This window comes from Mesoplodon mirus (genome assembly GCF_964341445.2).
Source record: "Mesoplodon mirus genome assembly, chromosome: 1".
Classification (NCBI taxonomy): Eukaryota; Metazoa; Chordata; class Mammalia; order Artiodactyla; family Ziphiidae; genus Mesoplodon; species Mesoplodon mirus.
Window position 1 is genome coordinate 39,675,903 of NC_138976.1, and position 24,211 is coordinate 39,700,113.

General features: G+C 37.0%; 1 protein-coding gene across 5 annotated transcripts in view; it reads right to left on the minus strand.

The window, feature by feature from the left end:
• Window positions 1–450: 450 nt before the first annotated feature.
• Window positions 451–24,211, minus strand: part of ERCC6L2 (ERCC excision repair 6 like 2) — a 139,096-nt gene continuing 115,335 nt past the window's right edge. For all 5 annotated transcript variants that reach the window (XM_082630971.1, XM_082630969.1, XM_082630967.1 and 2 more), the window contains 2 exons: window positions 9,109–9,290; window positions 451–2,811 (listed from right to left, as the gene is read on the minus strand). In XM_082630971.1, the coding sequence (XP_082487097.1) occupies window positions 1,839–2,811; window positions 9,109–9,290 (1,155 nt within the window). In that variant the 3' untranslated portion in view covers window positions 451–1,838. The remainder of the gene's footprint in view (window positions 2,812–9,108; window positions 9,291–24,211) is intronic.

Genomic DNA, 24,211 nt, shown 5'->3' on the forward strand with positions numbered 1-24,211 from the left:
TAAGAAAATTAAAAGGTACTTTATTTTATGAAAGATATACTTTGATTAAAATGACTGAACCCTACTGTCTGATATATAAACTGAGATGAAGATGTATCTACTTTCTTTCTGAGCTCCTCGTACAGCTGACCCCACAGCGGTCTAACAACATTTATATGTCAAGTCTATCACACACTGCACAGCACATTCATTTTGTAGCAAGATCCTGGTGGTGAAATGTAGCATCTAATAAGTCTGGACACAATTCAGCTGCGAGCAGCAAAAAAAAAAGACTAAGTCTATATAACCTAAAACAGAAAATTTTTGAACTGTGGTTCCCAGTCATTAGTGGGTCATGAAATCAACTTAGTGGGTTATGAAAGCATTAAAAAACATACATACACAAGAGCCAAAAGTGCAATAGAAGAGAAAATACCAAAATATGTTGCATGCCTTAAGGGTAAATATTATTTCATAAACATTTTATTTCATTCATATATATTTATTAACACATGTACTGGGTCATGAAATAATATATATTTCACAGCTCTCAGCACTGCCCTAGAGAAAAACATACTTGGCCATTCAGTCCCTTAAGAAAAGATTTTCTTTCTTTTTTTCCCCATTTCTGAGCAATGGCTCCACACTGCGATGGCTGGGTACTCCAAAGGCCCCCTCCCCTCGATACAGTAACAATTCACAGTGATCTCTGAGCACCATAATTTCCTGGTTCACTGCTATTTTCTGGACATTTCCTCCCATCATAGCCCTGCCGGTTCAACTGAGGGAAAGTTGCCACAGTGTATCTGCCTGTGGGTCAGTAGAAGCCTCAGGTCCTGCTACCATGTGCCAGGCATGATGCCAGGGGCTTTACAGACCCGACTCTTTATACACATGGTTTCCTTTGTTTTACTGGTAGCAGTGCCTCACCTGTACATCTCGAGCCCCTAGCACAGCACCCATAGGGGCTGAGTGAATGCTTCCAAATAAGTGAATCCAACAACAAGCACATGCCATTGGTTATAAACTATCTAAGTTAAGTTCAACAAAATATAAGAGTTTTAAATAAGATCAAATGTGTACTCATTTACTCATACTTAAAAAAGTGCAAAAGTACTATACAAAGCTTTATATAGTTGTACAAAAAGTCGACGCATTGGTGTTCTGTGGCTAATGATAAAAACTGTATTACTTCAGTATCATATATCATAAAGTTATACAACTTAACCCTTTGATTGTGAGCAGTTTATAAGCTTACTATTTTAATATACATCACGTATTCAGTACTAGTTATTACTTTTGTATAAATAATTTCTTAATAGTAGTACATTGATACTGAGGGAAAATAAAACAGTTAATAATTTTCCAAATGGTAGTAAGAAAGAAACTCATTAGTATACATTTGATTTGGGGGGTGACCATAATTTGGCCTATGACTTAAGGAATCTAGGAGAGTGAAACAAAGCTTTTTTAAACTGGAAGGACACTCGTGGATCAAGTTCAGGCCCTTCATCTTTCATATTAGGAAAAGGCTGCACACCAACCTAAATGACTTATCTAAGGTCATATAATTATACAATAAGAGAGATACCCCAGGTCTCCTGATAACAAATCCAGAATATTTTCCATTTCATAAAAGAGGTTTATACTATAATACGTATTTTTTTAAAAGATCAAATCAGCTATCAAGGAAAACCAATACATGATAACATTTTAGACTTAAAAAGAAAACCTTAGAGCAAGAGTTTATTAAAAATATATGTTGACAACTGTGTCACATAATCAGTGTGGAATACAGTGTTGTAAACATTGATGGCAGAAGTTCATTGGTTGTAGTAATTTATTTGTGTGTTTATGTATTACTCTTGTGTATTAGTTGTGCTTTCATCTGTATCACTGGAGTTAAATTTTTTCCACAAAAATTTCTCATTTGATTTCCAAAGAGGAGCTTCAAGATCCTCTTTCCTTTTGGAGGATGCAGCAGAAGGCACTTTTTCACACAGAGTCTCTATTACTGCCAAGTCGGTGAGTTTACTAAGACTCTCGTCATTCTGTTCATTCAAGATGTCCCAGAAATCTTTTGGTCTCTGTTTTGCTTTCTCCATGGGCCCTGAAAGAACTTTCTTTGGCAGTTGTGTGGGACTGTTCCCGTGACTTTTAAAGAGGTCATCAAGAATAGAGGTGTCACCAAGTAAGCTTACCACAGAAGTGTTTTCTAACACTGGACTTTCTATCTTTTTGTTTTCCACTTTGAAAAAGGGTCCATTTCTTGAAACACCCAATCCTGTGAGATCCTGTCGGTTTTTCATGGTATTTTCCAACTTTTCCAACTCATACGCTCCAGACTTACTGTTCAGGAAACAGGATGCTACAGTATCTTTGGATGCTTGGCTGTTTTTCCCATTGTTCGTCTTTTGGGTAGAGCTTACAGGTAATTTCTTAGTTTCCACATAATTAGAAAGCAACTCTTCTCTATAGAAACTGTGATTTCGAAACTTAATTGATTTTTCTTTATATATTTTTGGGCTGCAAATTTGAGAAAAATTTTTGGTACAATTTTTAAATGACAAAGTTACAGAATCTGACACCCTTTCTTTTATAAGAGACTCTCTTTTTTCAGACAGATTCCTGACTCTCTCTCCTTCCTCATAGGCAGATTTAATGAATTCTGAGGGGGAATCCACAAAAAATTCTTTTACCTCTGGATACTGAGAAGCATAAAAGTCTCTTAGCATTTTCTGTCGTTCTTCTGATGTGGCATTAGTTATGTGTTTAGCAAATTCCTTTACAGAAGACAACTTAAAATAAGAAGCCATTTCTTCAAATTGTTTTCTGAAGATTTAATGAACAAAACCAGTGGTTATTTTTATTACATTTTATTTTTAAAGAGCTTGTCTTCAGTGTTATGCTATGTAGCAACAAAGCAATGTAAGCATATTCCTTTAGCATGTATTAACTTAATTCCATAATGACCATGCATTTTGCACTTAGGAGAATGTGATCTCTTTCCTTATACTACTGAAAAAAAATTCTAGCTCATGAAATTACCAGCTTTTTAAGTTATTCTGACTTATACTATCAGGTATTTCCTGGGAATTGTGTGATCCCAGCATGCTGATACTCCAGTCAGCCAATTTAAGACTTACATGAGAATCATAATTTATATAATCTGTATTTGGAAATCTATATTGCACTCAAGATCCATGAAATAAAACTGTCAAAGAAGGGTCTTAAATAGAAAAGAGAAAATGCTGAAAAATTAAGACAGGAATTTTTTTCATCTATCTCCTCTTTTCTCCTTCCACAAATATCGATACAATATAGAAATTTCACACAACTTTTTGATGAGCCTAAGGGCAAGTTCTAAACTGATAAACCTAGATTCTTTTTCAGTATTGATCTGACTTCAGTATAGATAGCTAAACTATAGTCAGATGCTATTTGAAGAAATGCGTTTCAGTCTTAGTATATTAATAAAAGCTGTTAGATGCATGTGTGAGGAAATGAGCCTTCTGAAACCCTGCTAAGCTGGAAGTGGAAAAGCTGTCTAGGAACCCTGGGCACTAGACTCTGCTCCTTTCCCTAGGTGAGGGTTCTATGGGCTGAACTGTAGCCTCCCCCAAAATTCATAAGTTGAAGCCCTAAACCCCAGTGTGACTGTATTTGGAGATGGGGCCTTCAGGAGGTAATTAAGGTTAAAAGAGGTCATAAAAAGTCACCAGAGAGCTCTCTTTCTGCCATGAAAGGACACAGTGAGAAGGTGGCCATCTGCACGCCAGGGAGACAGCTCTCACCAGGAACCAAATCAGCTGGCACCCTGATCTTGGACTTCCCAGGCTCCAGTACTGTGAGAAGTAAATTTCTGTCTTTTAAGCTGCAGTCTGTGGTATTCTGTTATAGCAGCCCGAGCAGACTAAGACGGGCTAAGAGGGTATTGGTTTGCTGATGCTGAGTTTAGGCCATGAGTCAGGAGAGCCCAATGCTTATAAATGTTCTTTTAAACAAAAGCCATAGATAGTGCTGCAGCGTATGATTAAAAGTCCCCGAATTGTAGAATTATATCTATTTTTATATAATATTTCCTTACAACATTCATTTATCCACTCAACAAATATTTATAGAGCCCTCTTATTTGCTAGGCACTGTAAAAGAAACTATACAACAGTGAACAAACCCCAGTTCCCTGTCTTCAAGGGGTTTATTGCCTAGTTGGGGGAGACAGATACATGAAAATCAAACCAGAAGGGAGTAATAAACCCCATGATGGAGGTAAATACAGCACCCTGTTGGCATCCACAGAAGGGGTACCTAAGCCAGTGATTGGTAGTGGGCAAGGTGGCAGGGAAGGCTTCTCTGCTGTCACCACAAGCCAGTCAGGTAAAGATGAGCCAGGAAGCCTTCTAGGGAGAGAGGGAACGTGCATGGGCCCAGTTCCAAGAAGACTTGGTGCACATAGGGGCAGGAGAATCAGCCAAGAAAAAGGCTGAAAATCATGAGGGGATCCGTATGCCAATTTCAGAAGTTTGAATTTTATCCTGTATACAACAGAGAATCCTGAAGATAAAAAATGATTTTTTTAAATGTATGTAACCAGGAGCTTTATTTAAAGCCACTATTATTTTTGCCACTCAGACCAGGTTATATAAAGTTTGTGTTTCCTTTGATTTTAGTGGCAATCCATGCTGCAAATTCATGACTTTCTTTTGTGGCTTCAGATGAGTACGCTGGCTTCTAGTCCTCACCACACTGGTCCTGTTACTTGTTCCAAATCCAGGTACTATCTATGCCTGATCAACAGCCACTCTCATTGCCAACAGAATAGTTAATAACACAAAAACAGGTTTCCAAATTTCTGTCCTGGATATGGCCAATGTTCTTTGTTGGAAAACAACAAGTATGTTCTTAAAAGGTTCCAGTTTTAACTTCACATGAAGTAATGAAGTGTCATTATTTTGTTTATTAATCATCTCTGAATCATTTTCATGGCCTTTCTCATAAATATTTGTGCTGTGAAGATTAAGTTATTGGCGGGGTTACAGGCTGATGTCTTTTATTCATCCAAGACTTGGTAGTGTTTCAGCAGTTGCCAAAGTACTTTCACCTTTGCTGTGCTGAACTCACCCATGACCCTGCAAATCTGTCACCTCTGGGAGGAGAGGTGCTTCAGACCTTATTCTACCCGAGTAGTATGCAAGTAAACTGGGCTGTGTGGTTGCCCTTTACAGGATGAGCTATGATTACAATTCATTTTATTTTTGCCTTCTAAACTTGCTTTTGTAATTCTTGGTCTTTCTAAACACTCAACGAATTGCAAGGTACAACCAGGGGATATAAGCTAGCCATCAGTTTGTGAAGAAAATTTTGTAGACACTCATAATCCATTTAGAGAAAGGGGCAGTGGTGGGGCAAAGGAAATCAAAGTTAGGTATCTTTCAGTCTTTCAGCAAGTGTATCAAGAGTATTTATGTATCACGGAAAAAATTCAATTTTTCTCCTTTTTTCTCGAGGAACTGAAGGAGAAGGGATGGAACACAGCTAAAACCATGTTCTTTTTGCCTAAGCTTTCTGAAGTGAAGGTAGGATTGAAACTTCATTCAGATAATCCATGGGGCTACAGCATAGTACAGATTCTTGATTCACATCAAGTAGGATGGTTAGCAGGAAAGAGGTGCTAGCAGTTTGGACACCAATCCCTAGTTCAGATGTTGGCATTCTAATATTAGACACCCTTCACCTTTTTATTTAGCATGAGGCATTTATCCCTAGGATAAGTAGAGAATAAAAAAAGAGGCAAAAACTAATCACTGTTAATACTTTTATTTTTATATACAGTGCTAAAGGGTTAGATAAGACACTTGTGCTTAAAGACTGGTGAAATGTATATGGTTGGTCTCCTAGCAAAAATAATTGCCCAAAGAAAATTACCTGCAATTTACCCAAAATCATTGTTGTAAATCTGTTTGTGAGGAGTTGTGTTGCTATAGCAGTGTGGGGTGTTCACCTTTGTGGGCAACGGTGGGCAGCTGAGAGGCGTGCTCCAATCTGCCACACCAGCACCCCAGGAGCTAAGGGACAGGTTGCCTGGGAGTTGCCAAAACCTGAGGGAAGCATCTGGAACATGCAGAGCAACCACCATTTTCCTATCGTATGTAGAAGTCATCAGGACCAACTGGACCGCGCCTCCTCTCCCTGCTTACCTCAGTCACTACTTCTCAGTTACACATAACCACTGGCTTCTCATGCCCCTGCTAGTCTCTACATCCCTGATCTAATCCAATCCCCCATCCTGCCAGACCATTCCTCGGTGCCCCTGGAACCAGGCTATGATCTACTAACTCTCCTGTGTCTTCTGCCCAAGGGGCCCTCTGTCTCCTCCTGATACTGCCTCCCCACTGCAGCCCTCACAAGTCAAGATCTTATACCTCATATCCTTAAACCTCAGAGTTCATGCTTCCCATTGCTGCTTCCAGATCATTTTTTCTTAAAAACTCCTTCCCCTCTTTAAGGTTTATGCTATCCAGCTTAACCATTCTCGCCCCCACCCCACCTTGTTAACTGACTGTCTAGTTGCTTCCTGATAGTGACTGAACACTCAAGATCCTGGATTAATGTTGCTTCCTTTCCCATCTCCTGCCGTCATTCTTGATAACGTCAGTATCCATGTGGATGTCCCACCCAACTCCTGGCCCACCAGTTTCTTGACCTCACCTCCACAGACTTGATTCCATGTTAGGCCCCTATTCCCAAAGTCATATACCACTAATGTCATTACCATTAACTGCACATCCTCCAAATCCCTGAATTCAATCATATCATGCTCCAGTTCAACTGCTCAATTATCCCAATGACAACAATGCTGGAATATACCCTTGCTTTCTCACTAACATCAGCCTTCCCTTTTCCAGCTTATGTTCAATTTTATAATCGCTTCTTTGCAAACATCCTTTAGCTTCTTTGCTTTTCTCTCCTTCTCCTGGTAAAACTCAGCTGTTTCCCTATTCTGTGTCTGCAACTGAACAACTGAAGCTTGTTGAATGCAGTCTGCACAACTGCACGGATGGTTTTACTGGAATTACTCTCAAATAGGAACTTAACATCACCCAGGAAGTCTAGCCCCACTAAGCTTGCTTTCCCACTTTATGACTTCCACTAATGACTTCTTTCATAATTTCTCTCTCCCCAAATCTCTTTCCCTCTGTACTGATGACTTTAATTCTCAATTAATTGAGGAAATATCACTGTATCTGTGCCCTTCTTTATCCCTTTCTCTTAATACTTCTCAAAGGCTAGACCTTTGCCTGTGGTCTGGATCCCACCCTCTCCTGCCTCCAGGACTTCACTTTTTCTGTTATTACCTCTCTGGCATGATCTCTTTTTTTCCTATTAGTCTTTTTCCTCAACACACAAACAGGTTCTATTATCTTCCCAACTTAAAAACAAACTACACTTCATCCCACAATGCTCTCCAGCTACTGCTAGTTTCCACATCCAAACTTAAGGAGCAGTCCCAGGGGCTTGCCCTTTCACTGCTTGCCCACCTCACCCTGGCATCTGCCTACTTCTACTGCTCATGGAAAGGTGACCAAAGAGTTCTTCAGCTCCAGGGGCTTTCCCACTTCTTCTGATTCTGGTTCTCAGCAGCAGTCAATAAAGTTAAGTGTTCCCTCCTTTTCGAAACTCTCACTTGTGTTGGACTTTAGGACCTTGCACTGGGCCTCCTACCCAGTAGGCCACAGTCACTCTCCAGGCTCAGTACTGGGGCTTCTCCTCTCCTCTCTGTGTTCTGTTCCTAAGCTGTTCACACAGTCTATGGCTATAAAAACTATCTGTAATCTATTTATAATCTCTATGCTGATAATGTCCAAATTTAGACCTCCTGTCTCCAAATCTCAGAGTAGCATATCCACTGCCCATGTGACATTTCCCTATATCCTCAAATTTAATATGAGCAAAAGAGAACTCTTGATTTTTTTTTTACTCCAAACGTGTGTCTCTCCCAGTTTTCCCCATTCAGTGAATCCAGTCTGCTGCTTAAGGCAGAAAATTGGGAGTAATCCTGTCTTCACCCCTTCCCAAAAACCAGTTCAACATCAAACTGAATTTATCCATTCAGCTCTGTCTCCATGGCAACTACTCTATTGCAAACTACCATCACCTAGTTCCTTATGGTTTCCCCTAGTCCACTCTGCCCTCTTCCATGCAGAAGCTGGAAAAATCTTTTAGAAACATACATCAGATCATGTCATGCTTCAACAGCTTTCTACTGCAGTTGGAACAAAATCCAAATTCTTTTCTATAATCTACAAGGCTTGGCATGCTCCAGCCCCATCTATGTCTCTGCCTTCATCTCATGCCATTCTCTGCTTGATTTATTATGCACTAAGTATACCAGTCTTCTCTCAAAACCTCCTCCCTCTTCAGAAAGTTACTTTGGTTCTTTGCTTCATTATCCTTCAGGTCTTAACTTAAATGTCACTCGTATAGAGAGGTCTTCCCTGACTACCTAGTAGAAAGGGAGTTATATCCCTCCCAATCCCATTATTCTCTATAAAAGAGGCCTGTCTACTTTCTTCCTATAACACACCATTTTATAATTATTTATTTATAAGTTTTTTTACTTTTGAAAATTTTATGGTTTGATGCCAACCCCCATCCCACTGTACTGTAAGCTCTATGTCTCTTTTTTTACACTGTATATTTAGCACCTAGCACAATGCCTGAGTGCATATTAGATGCTCAATAAATACTCAATGAGTGAATGAACATAATGCACTTAAGTATTTCATTTATATAAAATAATTTCATTTTTTTAATCAATTTGGGGATTAGCCTTCTTAAAACACTAAAACATTTGGGATTTTTTTTCTTTTTTTGGCCGTGCTGCATGGCTTGTGGGATCTTAGTTCCCCGACCAGGGACTGAACCCAGGCCACCGCAGTGAAAGCGCTCTAACCACTGGACCACCAGGGAATTCTGGGATTTATTTTTTAAAGTGTACAAATTCATATTTCTCTGAAATAGTCAGATGCCAGGTATAGTTAAAATTCAAATAATTTGTGTATTTTACTAGGTAGTTATATTTCTTTTGAGAATCATTCATAAAGTCCAATGTTGTTATAGATGACATACCTGCGGATCCCTTTTGGTGTTTCTCCAATTATGAAGGTGGTCTGGCCTGTTCGGTAGACATTTTTCTTCTTCTGGCTTACAGGGTGTGAAATGTAAAGGGGAAAGGAAATGCTGCCTTCACTTGGTTGTTGGCATTCCTTTGTATGTGTCGATGTATCTCCCTTCATTTTTTCCTTATATGTCTGAAAAAAGGATGAAAGCAAAAACTCTGAAAAAACAGTCATTTTTGGTCAAATAAGGAGACTGTCTTACGTTTTCCCAGTATTCTTTACAATCTAGTATATCATATTCTCCAAGTAATATCACTGTCAGATCTTGTTAGATCTTTAAAAAGATATTACTTGCAGCAGTAATGTGATGTTTCTCTTTTCATTGTTTAAGATATATGCTAAAGATATACCTTTCTTAAAGATACAATAAAAGTAATGGTAGTATGATGTTTCTACTGTCAAGACTATGGGTATACTGATACACATGCTGGCATCCACTCTCCTAAACAAGGATAAAAATTAATGATTATATAAATAATGGCATAAAAATGGGATATTTAAAAATTTTAATTCAGTAATTTCTCTCAATATTATTAAGCAGACTTTCAGTTATTTAATCTTATATAAGCAGTCAAACTTTTAAGAAATAACAACCTTTATATAATAATGCAATACACTAGTTTTGTAAACCCTACTTCAATCTCCAGTGGGTTGCAAGAATTACTTAGTGATTGTTAAGATGTTAACTACAGGTGGTTGAAATTACAGATAGAATCATATTTATTTTACAGACTAAGGGTGTCTTGCATAACACAAATTGTTAAAAATAGTGAGTCAAGAAAAAAATAATTTTAAACTGTATGGTTCCATTTTCCACGACAAAATGGTAAGGTGAGTATGTGGAAAGTCCCCATCTTATTCAAAAAACAGAAATATTGGATGCAATTTGACAACAACAACAAAATTATATTTGAGCTCAAAAGTAAGAAAGGAAAATCTCTAGATGCCAAAACCAAGTAACATAGTGGTAGGTGGGAGCTGAAGCTCAGCAACCCCAGGGATAGGGTCCTAAATTATAGTCTGCAGGATTCCATGTGTAGAGGGAAAATGGAAATGATTTAAGTCTCTGAATTAAAAAACAAACAAACAAAATAAAAACACATCAGGAATTAAATGGATATCCAGTTTTCAAATTAAAGCTAAGAAAGCCCAAACTGGGGGCACAGGATAGACACAGGCTCCCTTGTTACTCTAGATAGAATCACTGGTGAAAACATGGAATGCCCAGCCTCTGCCATTTGTGGAATCTGATTTTGTAGCACTTGCATTGTATGGAAAAATTTAAGCTAAAAACCAACATAAAAAACTGGCCCAGAACCAGTGAAAACCATAGATCTCAATGAGGGGTGAATACAAAAATATAATATAGGAACACTTTTTAAATCTAGAGAATGCTTGTGATTCCAATGCGGCGGGGGGAAAAAGAGTTCAGGTAAAAATTATAAAGAACACACAAAGCCCACTGCCATGAAAGTGGACAGATACAACAAATGTGAGAATCCATATCTGAGGAATTACAGATAACAAAGCAATCTGAAAGAGACTTTAAATCATTCACATGTCCAGAAAGATAAAGGAAGAACTGGGTATTGTAAAATACCAGATCTGAGAAAGAACCAAATACAAATTCTAGAAAAGAAATATAGGTTTGAAAAAAAATAGACATAGAAACAAACTTAAAATATGAGTTAAGCAGCAGGCTACACAGCCTTACAATGATAGTTGATAAATTGGTAGAGTAAAGTTACTCAGAATGCTGGGGAGAGAGAGGGAGGGAGGGAGGGAGGGAGGGAGAGAGAGAGAGAAAGAAAGAAAGAAAGGAGGAAAGGAGGGAAGGAGGGAAGAAAGGAAGAAAGGAGGAAAGAAAGGAAGGAAGAAAGGAAGAAGAAAGAAAGGAAAGAAAGAAAGGAAAGAAAGAAAGAAAGAATGGAAGAAAGGAAGACAGACAAGAAAGAAAGGTTAGAAAGAAAAATTGAGAGACAGAAGACATGGCAGAAAACATAACAAAATTTCTAAAATATTAGAAAGAGATAACAGAAAATGGAAGAGATAATGTCAAAGAAGTAATGGCAGAGAATTGAAGAAGGCATGAATCCTCAAACTAAAATAGGAGAATCTCTAGTGTGAAAAATGAAAATAAATCTGTACCTTGTTATATCACAGATAAAGAGAATATCTTAAAAACTACCAGAGAAAAAATAAGCTATCCCACAAAGAAATAATAATCAAATTAAAGGCAGACTTCTCATTACCACTACTACCATCACCACCACCAAGAGAAGATAATGAGAGTATCTTCAACATGCTGGGAGAAAAAAACCGTCAACCTAGAATTCTAAACCCAGTTAAACTATCACTTAAGAAATTTGCAGGCATACAAATACTACAAAACACAGATTAGTAATTGTCAATGAGACAGTGATTTTTTCTTTTACAGGAGTTCAATGGGATTGAAGTGGCACATATCACTGAATGTTGGTAGGGAATGGCTTTCATTCCACAAATATTTACTGAGCACCTATTACGTTCCTGCCATCATGCTATGCAGCTGAGAAGAAAAATATTTACATATACAAAGAGGCCCCTACTCTTAAGGGGCTTAAAAAAGCTGAGCCCCCCCTTCCGTTGTTAGTTTTTTCTGTTTTTAAAATAAATCATTTATCTCTTTAATTTATATTCAAGTTCATTTCATTGAGATAAACTGAACAAAAGACATAATTATATGTTCTTTAATAGCAAACCATTTCTAATGAAAAGAAATTGACTTCTTCAAAATCTAGTGTGACTCACATGGACAAACACAAAATGCCAGGTTGCCATTTTGAACCAGGGCTTTGCTTCAGTTAGTAATGCTGAAAGTACTTTCCTCAAAGACATCATTTCTTAAAGCTTAAAACGTTATTAATAAAGAGAGGGAAATGTTGATCTTTAAAGATAAATTTGAAAGAGATTTGATGCATTTATTTTACATCACAAGAAAACAAGATGAATGTTAAAAGTTCCTAATAAAATAGCTCATAATCTTTGATGATTCCCAAGAAATAATTATCCATTATTATAAGGAAGGATGGGAATGTTTACATGGGGATAAAGGGAGTAAACCAAAAGGGAAGGAACGGGGCCAACCAAGAACACTCCCTCCTCATATACTGCAATTTCTGAAGCCATGGAGAAAGCATGCAAGGCCATGGAAATTTTCAATTATTTACATGATTACTCTGGGTCTTTCTGACCCTGGCAGCATTACAAAGCTCATATTTCGAACAGATACATTTTTTTCTCAAGTTGGTTTTACAAATTCTTCAGGAAAATTCAACTTTTCTATTCATAGCTATCAGACATGTGGATCTTTAATTTATGCCAAATATTATACACTTAAAAACCTGATTATTTTAGATAATAATAAAAAGAGAAAAGCATTTTTCCTCTCACACTGGCTCAATATCCCATCTTTTACTTAAAAAAAATCTAGGTTCAGATTTCCATTTTAGTAGAGTAGTTTAATACTTACTGAAACAAGGCTGTGAAACAAAATTTTGTTTATTAATTATTTTAATAAACATTTTGATGTCCTTGTTATAAAAGCTGGTTTCACTATTTATAGTAAAATAGTATCTTTTACAATAGCTGATATAAGGAAAATAGTGACAGTGCAGTTGCAATTGAAGGGACAGTTATAATTTATTATAAAGCAAAGTACAATGCCTGTGGCCATGATGAAAAGATTCCAGACCACGTGAAATTGGACGCAAACTCTTTCACTACCGCTTATGTCAAAGTTGGGAAGTCATATGACAGAGGCCACACTATGAAGTAGCAATAGTAATGAAGGGTCAAGTAATGAAAAATTCAGTAAAAATGAGCTGGACTAGGAAATTAAAAGATAACATTATTGCTCCTTAATATTATGGTAGAGGGTGAGATTACTTGCTCAGGAAAGCAAAATAAACCCACTCTTCTTTCCACCAGAGAACAGAATGGCCAACAACTGGAACACTATGTCTGTATCTGATAGGAAATTTTGAGATCATAACATGAAGAAAGCAGAAAGCCCAGTTTCTGTAAGAGCTCCTAATTGCTCCTAACTTTTTCCTAGAAAGTTTCTTCTAAATTATCCAAGATTTGCTTTGAGAAATTACTTCTGTACTCTGTGATTCTGATGAAGGTTTCCTTCCTCTTAAGATTTATGGTTATAATGATAAGGAGGGAATTATGAAGACAAGAACTTTGTACAGTATTTGTATAGTATAAATATGACTGCTAATAAGTATTTTAGAAAGCTTGACACTGTTAGAATTTAATTTATAACTTAGTAATTGCTATGTTCATGATTATCTTCATAAATTATTGGATATTGTTAGGCATTTCTACTATGGTATATTTATGAAAGTAATCAAGTTCAACTTATGGTATCTTTATTAAAAATAAAACTTACTAAGTGTAAAGAGTGTAGTAATTATTTCTAAATAACATAAACATACAGTTAAAAGATCCATTTGATGATGAGATTAATTGAATGGAAATGTGAGGTTACTTAAGAAGCTGAATTTATCAGAGAATATTGAAATAATAATCCTAATTTATGAGTGGTAATATGTCTTCCTCCTTTGGACATATATGCACTATGTGGAGCAGCCAGTTGAATGTTGAAAACGTAGAGGAAAACCCTCCCTCTTCAGAGTTAAACAGGTCTAAAAAGGTAAAAGATCGGCCACGGCTAATTATGTTAAGTCCTAATCTGATTTATATAATTAAACATTTAAAACGTAATATGTTGTCAGAAAAGTAAATATTTGTCATAAAAAATAAAATTCGGAATATAAAAAATTATTTAATTCAATAAAAACGTTAAATATATATTATTTCTATAAATGGTAATTGTTTTAATATATTTTGGCCAAAACAGTCTCCTCACCTATCCACAATCAAATGTTTAATGTGGAAATGGCTCACTTCAAAGACTTCATAAATAACTGCTTTTTTAAAAATTGAAGTATAGTTCATTTACAATATTATATTAGTTTTAGGTGTACAACATAGTAATTCAATATTTTAATAGATTATACTCCATTATTAGTAAATTATTACATTATTATAAAACAAAGGCTGTATTTCCCTATGCTGCATAGTAGTATATCATGAACATCTGTTTTGACTTAATTTTGATAGTTATAAAATCATTATTCATTTTTCTAATGTCTCTATAAAATATATTTAAAAATACATCATAAAATTACTATTTAAACATGTATAAAGTATACGGTCTGTAAAATAAAAGCTATAATTTTATTTATTTATTTTTTATTTTTAATTTTTAAAATTTAATTTTTTTATTAGTTTCTGCTTTATAACAAAGTGAATCAGTCACACATATACATCTGTTCCCACATCCCTTCCCTCCTGTGTCTCCCTCCCTTCCACCCTTCCCATCCCATCCCTCAAGGCGGTCACAAAGCACCAAGCCGATCTCCCTGTGCTATGCGGCCGAAAAGCTATAATTTTAAGTTGTAAAAGATATACATTAGGATTACAATAAATAAGAGGGCACTTTTGTAGGGAAAAATTTCTTCTTTTAGAGTAGCCAAAATGAATTTACACTAGACCTAGTCAACTGTACATAATCCTGTACAACTTATTTCTTACTGTAAACTTTTAGGTTTATATTGGTTCTAGAAGGAAAGTTTATCTTTAGATCAATAGTATGAGACATTCAAATGACCTTTGATAATAAATACTTTCTTTTTCCTTTGGACCCAAAGTGTACTGTCCGTATTTCAAGGCATTAGACCTAAGCCAAATAGCAATATTAATAGCAATAGCCAATTAAAATATTGAACCAGTAGTTATTTTTTTAAAGATATAACTGAAAAAAAGATAAGGTATATATAGATTTTCAATATGAAAGAGTAAGAAAAAATAAAACTTACCCTTAAAAAGTTTGCAGATAACAATCTTTGATGTCAGTGTACTGAGAAAAGGAAAAAAGGGAATATTCCCCCTACCTCACAGCCATATGATTACATTAGCATTTTTCTTTTTTCTCTGCTACATATGAAATTTATCTTTATATAATAGAAAACTTCATTGGAATAGTGCACAGAATGTTTAAGGAAAAAAACCCTCTTTCTTTGAAGTAAAAAATAATTTTGGAGGCAAATTACTAAAGAACTATAGAGGGCACCTAGGTAGGAATAGCAAGGAAATGAGAAAAGTTGATAGGAATCAGTTTTTCCCAAACACACCCACCTGTGGGCAACAAATGGGGCAGGAAATATTACAATCCAGGAGACTGAGTTTCAAAAACAACCATGAACAGCCTCTAGTTCTCATTTTGGCAGGAGAAACACTATCATAATCTCTACCATCTTTCTAAATCTCTTTGGGGCTAATTACTGGAGACACATCCATAGGTGGTGCAGATAATGCTGATTCCTTTTCCTCTGCTCATCTGTATCCCCGACAAGTAGAGGAAGCTTGGAGGGGGACAATGTACAATGAAGAACAGCCTGATAGGATGGGTAGCCTGTCTATGATAGGCTACCAGGATGTAGTGAAATCTTTATTAAGCAATTTTGGAATGGATCTGTCTGCTGAGCCGGTTTCTCTAGAAAACACCTTACAGAGGATATACCAGAACAAAGAGCAATGTAAATTTAACAGCCACATTCACTGTTTTTTCCATAACTGGATGATCAGCCTTGATTAGTCACTGAGAAAACTGGAAACCAGGGAGGAGATTTTCAAAGGCAATGGAAGGTCCCAATGGTTCTGACTTGAGAAGCCTGAGTTTGGATTCTAAGATCACCAGAGGATCTGCCCATCACAGGAAAGCTCTTTGGTTTACACCTTGCTCCTGAGAATAGCACAGAGCTTCACAAGCCAGTCTATGGTCATGGCCACAGGTGGGCAAACCGTGTAGCCAAAGCCCCTCACATTGGCCTGATCACACCAACTTTGCCATAAAGACTAAAAAAAAATCAAGTGCTCTTTCATTTTTTTTCTTCATTAAACCTTAAATAGTTAAGTCTGAGAGGCAGCAATGCTTTTGTTTACACATCTGTTCAAACAAAAGATTAAAAAGAAATCTCTCTTTGGGTAAGGGCCAAACCCTATAAACACATAAAAAGTCATCAACTTGCTTGTCTTTGCAAAGCAGGGAATCAGGAGTACCATAAAGACATACAGCACATGTAAATAAATTCATTCAAATGGCATCTGAGAGTCTAAAAGGACAAAGATCTTTAAGGATCTTTGCACAAGTGTGAAAAACCCCTTATCTTTGAAGTAATCATTCAAGATTTCTGCCTGGAGGTAGGAAATATTACTGTAAATGCAGTTTTCCAACACTCAACAAAAACCTAAGGCAACTATGAGGTACCCCTGAATTGTCTTCACTCAGCCTCTGGAGAAAAGCCAGCTGGTTAGAGGACCTACCACGAATATACACTGAAGTATAATTTTCTGCATATGTTTAAAAATGTCATTCAAGTCTGAAAAAACAAACACTTAGATTCAAATCTAAAACATTTTTTTTTTTTGGTGGTGAAGGGAGATTAAAGTTTGTAATTATGGTTCTCTTTTCCTCCTGGAAGGAGTAATTCAGTTTTATATATATATAGATATATATTTTCTTTTTTGATAGTACTTTGCTTGCTGAGTGAGCCACAAAAGGACAACTTTATATTGGCTTCCCTGAGCCTAGCTTCCTTTTTTTGTGCACAACAGTCCATTTCTCATTGTACAAGAAACTCATCTATCTAAAGGAACAAAGTGATAGCCTCGGGAGTGCAGGTGAATACTGTGGGGCACACACTACAAACAGAAATACAAAAGCCCTATCTCCTTGGGATTTGCGAACATGAAGGCAGTGCCACAGCAGTCAACCTGGGGGAAAAGGCCAGGTGAGATGGTGGCAACTACCTTTAAAAAAGCCTGCAGACCAGCAACAGGGAGTGTTGGCTAATATTCCCTCAGTCCTTCATGGGAGGGTGGTCAGGGAGTAAATTCCCCTTAATACCTCCTACAGACAAAGGCAAGGCCTTTTGGGGTGGCTGTCTGAGCACTGGACTCAGCACCACAAGCCCTGGTCTCTACTAGTCTTTTTAGGATCTCCAGTAAGTAGTAATGAATAGGTCCTTGGCATCTTGAGCCCTGACTCAATTTTAAATCTTTACATATATTATTTATATTACTATAAAAATGTCTCTAAAGACTACTTGAAGGTCCTATACTAAATAATGCCTGTTAGTGAAAAGATCACGGAAGGGTGGTGCTGATGGAAAAATTTTAATTAAAGTCTTTCTTGGCAGGCACCTGCCCCTGCTTGCCTTTCCAGTGGCTGGCACTTCCATGGGGAGCTTAGGTTCTCACTTCCTTCCTCCAGGCCTCCAGCTGGAGTAAGTGTAGGCTTCTATGCAGGCTGATTCAGTGACAAGGCCATCGATGGCTCTTCAGTGTCTAGGGAAGAACATTTCAAGCACTCTGCCACAAATAACACCGGGACATTGTAACTAGTTGTGAAGTTGGATGCAGATTATTGTTAATAATAAAGTACTGAAATCTGTGAATAATTCTCCTTTTTAGTAAATTAGAGTGGATTTCCTATAACCACATCATTTTCACTCTCTTCTATTTTGATATGCTTTCTTGAGTCATGTAGAAGAGGAAGTAAAGCTTTCCCACAGAGAAAGGCCAACTGAAAGTATGTTCTACTAGAACTGAATTTAATGATCAAGCGACCCCTTCTTATGGTCTAAAATGGCAGTTCTGAAACTTTTTGGTCTTAGGACACCTTTACACTTTAAAAATTATTGAGGACGCCAAAGAAATTTTGTTTATGTAGGTTGTATCTATTGAAAGTTTAAAATAATTAAATAACTCTTTACCAGCAAAAAAGTCTATATTTTCCAAGGCAAACAAACAAAAAATTAGCCAGAAGAGTGGCTATGTATTACATTTTTGCAAATGTCTTTAATAGCTGGCTTAATAAAAGACAGCTGGACTTTCATATCTTCTTCTGCATTCAGTCTGCTGCAACAATGCTGTTTTAGTTGGAGTATATGAAGAAAATTAGCCTCATACAGATATGTAGTTGAAAAAGGGCAGAATATTTTCACAGCCTTTTCAGATAATTGTAGATATTTTTTGATACTTTACCAAAATTCAATTAAGGTTAGTTTCATGTAATATTTGAAACTATATCAGTGAACTTTTTATATTGTTAAAATTAAAATTCATTGGTATATTTTGTACTTTGGCTGAATCTTTTCCCCATGCATGATTTTGTAATATCATTCACTGGTCATTTGGAAAATATTAAGTCAGTTATGCAGATCTTCAAAATGTTGACACATTCAATTATACAACATTGGAAAACCATATTTGTTGTTATTACCACCTATGCATCAGAAAAAATCTTCTTAAATATTGGGAAGGGGTCATGGTCACGGTGGCAGACACAAGCTTTTCAATATTTTAATTTTCACTCGAAAGCTTGAATTTTATCACTGGCAACAAGTACTGTCTGTTGTCTTCCTTGAAGTGACAGAAAGTATCTACCAAATACACAAGTCTAAATAACCACAGTTTGTCAGTCATTCTTTCAAGTATTGATACAAATTGTGTTCCATAAAAAAAAGTGGCTAGTTTAGTCTGCAGTTCATTTATGCAAGTGCTTGTGTACACTTCCTATTTCATCAAACAGAATATTAAAAAGATGAGTACCAGGGCTTCCCTGGTGGCGCAGTGGTTGAGAGTCCGCCTGCCGATGCAGGGGTTCATGCCCCGGTCCGGGAAGATCCCACATGCCGTGGAGTGGCTGGGCCCGTGAGCCATGGCTGCTGAGTCTGCACGTCCGGAGCCTGCGCTCCACAACAGTGAGAGGCCAGAGTACCGCAAAACAAAACAAAACAAAAAAAAGATGAGTACCAAAGGGTTGAGATTTAAGAAAATTAGTAATTTTTATTGATTCATCAAGGATATTCTTCTTTTTTTTAAAAGAATCAATTTTATGTATTTATTTTTTGGTTGTGTTGGGTCTTTGTTGCTGCACACAGGCTTTCTCTAGTTGCGTCGAGCGGGGGCTACTATTCGTTGTGGTGTGCGGACTTCTCATTGTGGTGGCTTCTCCTGTTGTGGAGCATGGGCTCCAGGCACGCAGGCTTCAGTAGTTGCAGCACGTGGGCTCAGTAGTTGTGAAACGCGGGCTCTAAGGCACAGGCTCAGTAATTGTGGCGCATGGGCTTAGTTGCTCTGTGGCATGTGGGGTCTTCCTGCACCAGGGTTCGAACCCGGGTCCTAAGCATTGGCAGGTGGATTCTTAACCACTGAACCACCAGGGAAGTCCCCATCAAGGATATTCTTAAGAGAAACTAAAAGTAGTTTTCTTTTCCTGCAAGTATGTGGTGGTAAATACTAGTGGCCCAAATAATTTTTATGAACAAAATGAGAAGTTCTTTCTCTTAAGGTATTCATTATTTCATCTGGCCACAGCAACGGGATAGCCTTAAATACTGAATAAAAGTAGGATATGGCTTTCAAGTTCCATTTTGAAGCAGTTAATGCTAAATAGTCATGAAAGTTGTTTACAGATTAATTGAAATTTGATTCCGATAATAACTTGGTTACAAAATGACTGACACCTTTAAATAAAACATCAACCTACCAACAATTTTGCCATAAATGCTGTGGGAGCTGACTCTGGTTATGTTAAAAGGGATTCTATCTTCATCAGGAAATTTGCAAAAATATCACAACTTCCATCTTAGATCAAGAATCATAGTTCAAACATATTTATCCTGCCTAAAGCTAATCTACTACAAAATAATTCATGCTTATACTAATAAATTAGAATAATTCTCCACATTTCTCTGTATAGAATCTCTTTGGTATCTACTAGAAATTCAATTAAAATCAGTAAGCTCTAATTGAATATCTATGTAGCAGGTACTTTTTTAGGTCCTGGGAATAAAAGATAGAGTAAGATTCACTTCCTAATGCAAAAGAGTTTCACAGTCTAACCAGGAATACAGTGCCAGACACTGTGGATGGCCTACTAACAGCCACTGCCTCCCTCTTTGTTGTCTGAACAAAACTGAGGTTCTCTTAGAAATGTGCTCAGGGAAGGTAGATTGCCCTCTCAGTTCTTAGGGGATAAACAAATTAGTCAAGCCAATTATGTTCTGCCAGAAAGATTTTCCTCCTCAATAAAAGGAGAGATACAGGAAAAGAACCACGCCTTCCTGTCTTTGGATACATTTGTATGAGGAAATATGTTCTTGAGATGCAGTAGTCATCTTGTAACATAAGGCAAAAGGCATCATGGAACTAAAAATTAACTTACTGAGGATAGTGGGGCAGAAAATGAGAGAGCCTGAATTCTTATGATGTCATTGGACTGTAGTAACACACCTGGAAATACCTCCCTCCAGACTTGCTGTTATGTAAATTAGTTCAACAGCCTATTGTATAGGCCATTTTCAGATGGTTATTCTATTCCTTGCAGCTGAAAGCATCCTGTAGATACTTATGAAGTATCACATAATACAATGTGATCAGTGTTATAGCAGACATACATGCACACACATACACACACCCACAAATAAGTAAAGATGAATTTGAGGAAAACATTTATACTGCTTTGGAGAAGACGGGACAACTGTCACTGATGATACAAGGAGTAGGGGTTCAATAGGCAGACAAAGGTGAAATGGAATTTTAAACAAAAGAACCACAAGAGCAAAGACATGGAAGAGTAAAAGTCCATGGTGTGCTTGGAGACTGATTTATAAACTGAAGGCTGACTAGGAAGAGCTTGCTCATCTTTCTATCCCCAGAGTCTAGCACAGTGCCTGGCGCATAGTGTAAATAATTCTGAATGAGTGTCTCAGAATGAGACTGGAAAAGGAGATTAGCACCAAATTGAGATAGGCCTCATGTGCTATGGAAAAGAAACACAATAAGATATTTTACAGAACTTTGGAAGAGAGAAAATTATGCCCCAAAGTGACTGTTCAGATTTGTTACTGCTAGATGAAGAAAGCTTACAAAGTCATGCATGGGTAGGGATATCTTTCTGATACCATTCTCCATGTTCTCCCTTGTTGAGTGGGTGTCTTATACCAGCACTATGGTCAAGAGATGACAGATAATGAGTGAAGATGAAGAATACCAGCATTTATGCTGCTCTAAAATAACTAACACCTTTACATTATCTGCCAGTATATCCCCTTTAACATTAACTTGTGGAGCTAAGAGTTAAAGAGCCTTTACTCATAGTGAAAATGGTTGTGGGGATCTGCCTTATGTAGTACTTTCTTACAGGAATTACCAGTAACAAATGTTTCCTGAACTTCCACTCTGTGCTGCCTGTTGCTAAGTGGTGATGCTTACGGACATGTATGTCATGTCCTGATCCTTAAGCAGCTTGTAACATACATGAGAAGAGAGCAAACATTAATACGGTGTCTGCCATGTCTACAGTGATGACTGGCACAGAGAATGGGTGTGAAAGGAGCTTGGAATAGAGTGATCTCCGAAGACTGAGGCTTCATGTAAGAAGTGGAACTTGAATTGGGAGTGGAGGATCAGCCAGTAGATGATTTACTTGGAGGTGCAGATTGAGTAAATTTATTGAAGACCATGAATGCCAGGCAAACCCGAGACTACTTCTAATTCAGATAAGGAGGGACTGTTTCCCTTGGCTAATTAAATATATTCAGTAGTAGCTCTGAACAATGTTAAGTCATTGCCAGAGGATTTTCAGGAAAACTATGAAAGTTGTTCATGGAAAAGATAGTTTAAGCCATTTAATTTTCAGAGATACTGATGGGGTTCATTATACGCTGACAACAACTGAAAACCTAAATTATTCAAAAAGTATCAATTATGTACAAGACACTACTTTAAGTCTCCAGAATTATCAAATGTGAATCAGAGATATATTGTGCTATTTTTTGAAGTCCAGAGTTTATAGAAAAGAAGAAAAAGATGTATACTTACATAACTATGATAAATATGTGGAAGTCATATGTTAGAATAACAGGCCACTTAAAGTACTATTGGGAGAAGCAGAAAGAGTGTAAGGAGAAGGACAGCTTACTTCCATCTTAGGTTGGAATTGGGGCAGACTTTGTGAAAGAGTGACACATCTGAGGTAGATGCTGAAAGGTAGAGAGGTTTGGAGATTTGGGAGGTTAGAAAAACTAAGGCTGAAGGTTATTTGTGGTAGAGAAAAAGCATAAGTAAAGAGAAAAAAAGGAAAAAAAATTATGTCTTTGCCAAAATATCTTTGGCAGAGTAGATACTGCAAACAGTCTTACCATATTTCTTGTGTACAGATAGTTTTAACTATCTAAAAAAATATTTTTTAGAGAAAGATGCATTCAGTCCACCTGAATTTTTTGTTTAACTGCTAAAGTGACGGTAATTCTTCACAGGCAAGTTATCTTGAAAAATTAGACTGATTTGTCATATTGGAAAAGCAAAATGGAATTTTTTAAAAAAAGTAAAAACCTTCAAAGCAAAATAGAAACCAAAGGAACTGAGGGAAAAGCACAAGAGAAGACAGAAAGATTGAAAGACTACAGGGATTTAAGCTGACTGCCACTGTTGAGCCTAGGGAAGTCACGTACCCTCTCATTTTAAAAAAATCAATAAAATATTATGTTTGCATTAGTCTCCAAGAATCCTTCACATTATGACCTTATAATTTTGATTTATTCGTCCTATAAAATTCAGAATTCATATGTATACAGGCAGGATGCTCAGATGACAAGGCAATAGGTGTTTCCATTAAGTGGCCATGTCCAATTGATACCATGGTTTTCAGTAGAGGGATAAAATATAATTTGAAAAGGGCTGTTAAGTGCTTAACATTCTCTAAGTCCCTAGGTGGAGTAAATCAGAGTTCAATGAGGTCTTATATCTTTAAGCTTTTATATTGTTACTTAGAAGGCATTATTTGAAGAAATAGTTTTTTTTTTTTCTTTTTTCCGTGGTACGCAGGCCTCTCACTGTTGTGGCCTATCCTGTTGCGGAGCACGGACTCTGGACGCGCAGGCTCAGCGGCCATGGCTCACGGGCCTAGCCGCTCCGAGGCATGTGGGATCTTCCTGGACCGGGGCACGAACCTGTGTCCCCTTCATCGGCAGACGGACTCTCAACCACTGCGCCACCAGGGAAGCCCGAAGAAATAGTATTTTTAAGCTATTTATAATCTTCCAACTATTCTAAATGGAGAAACTGTTCAAAGAAGCCATATGAATCGTCTATGCAATTGGAACAATGACCAGCTAGGAGAAGAGTTAGAATCAAGCTACTTCCTAATAAGCAAAGAAAATTTTTGTCAGTCTAGGCCATGGTCAAATTAGTTTTTTATAAGTACTGTCAAATACAATTTTTTTCTATAGTATTCTTTATGATAAATCAGGCATAGTTCAAGGTGGGCCCTTCATCTATAAAATTTGAGGACTGGACTAGATATCTTTTATGGCATTCTAACATATTCTATTATTGGTGCTATTAACAACAAAAAGAATAACAGGGCATTGCAGAGAATAACAGAAAGAGTTTCACTCATCACCCCTACTAATAAGCAATAATCATAATTACAATAATAAAAATTTATGCCTTTCTTGCAAGGAGTTGAATGTGTTTTGTACACATTAGCTCACTAGTGGCATTATTAAGCCTGGTAACGTCACTGTGAGGAAGGATGCCACAGCTTCTCATCGCCACCAGCTAGGAGGGGAATAGGTATAGGTACTTAGAGTTAACACCAGATTCTCATTCCTCTGACGAGGTAACAAGTGTTCTTCACAAATGACACACTATCTCTCTGAATCAATCCTAGTTCTAAGGATAGAAACACAACAGCCTTTTTCATGCCAGCACTGGTCACATAATTTCATACATATACACACACAATTAAAAAATCCAATCTCTACTAAAATCACTTGAAAGAATAACTTTCTGATACAAACACCATAAAATTAACACCTAGCTATAGAAAGAAAAATCATAAGACCATGAAAAATCCCACCCAGTAAGAGTTA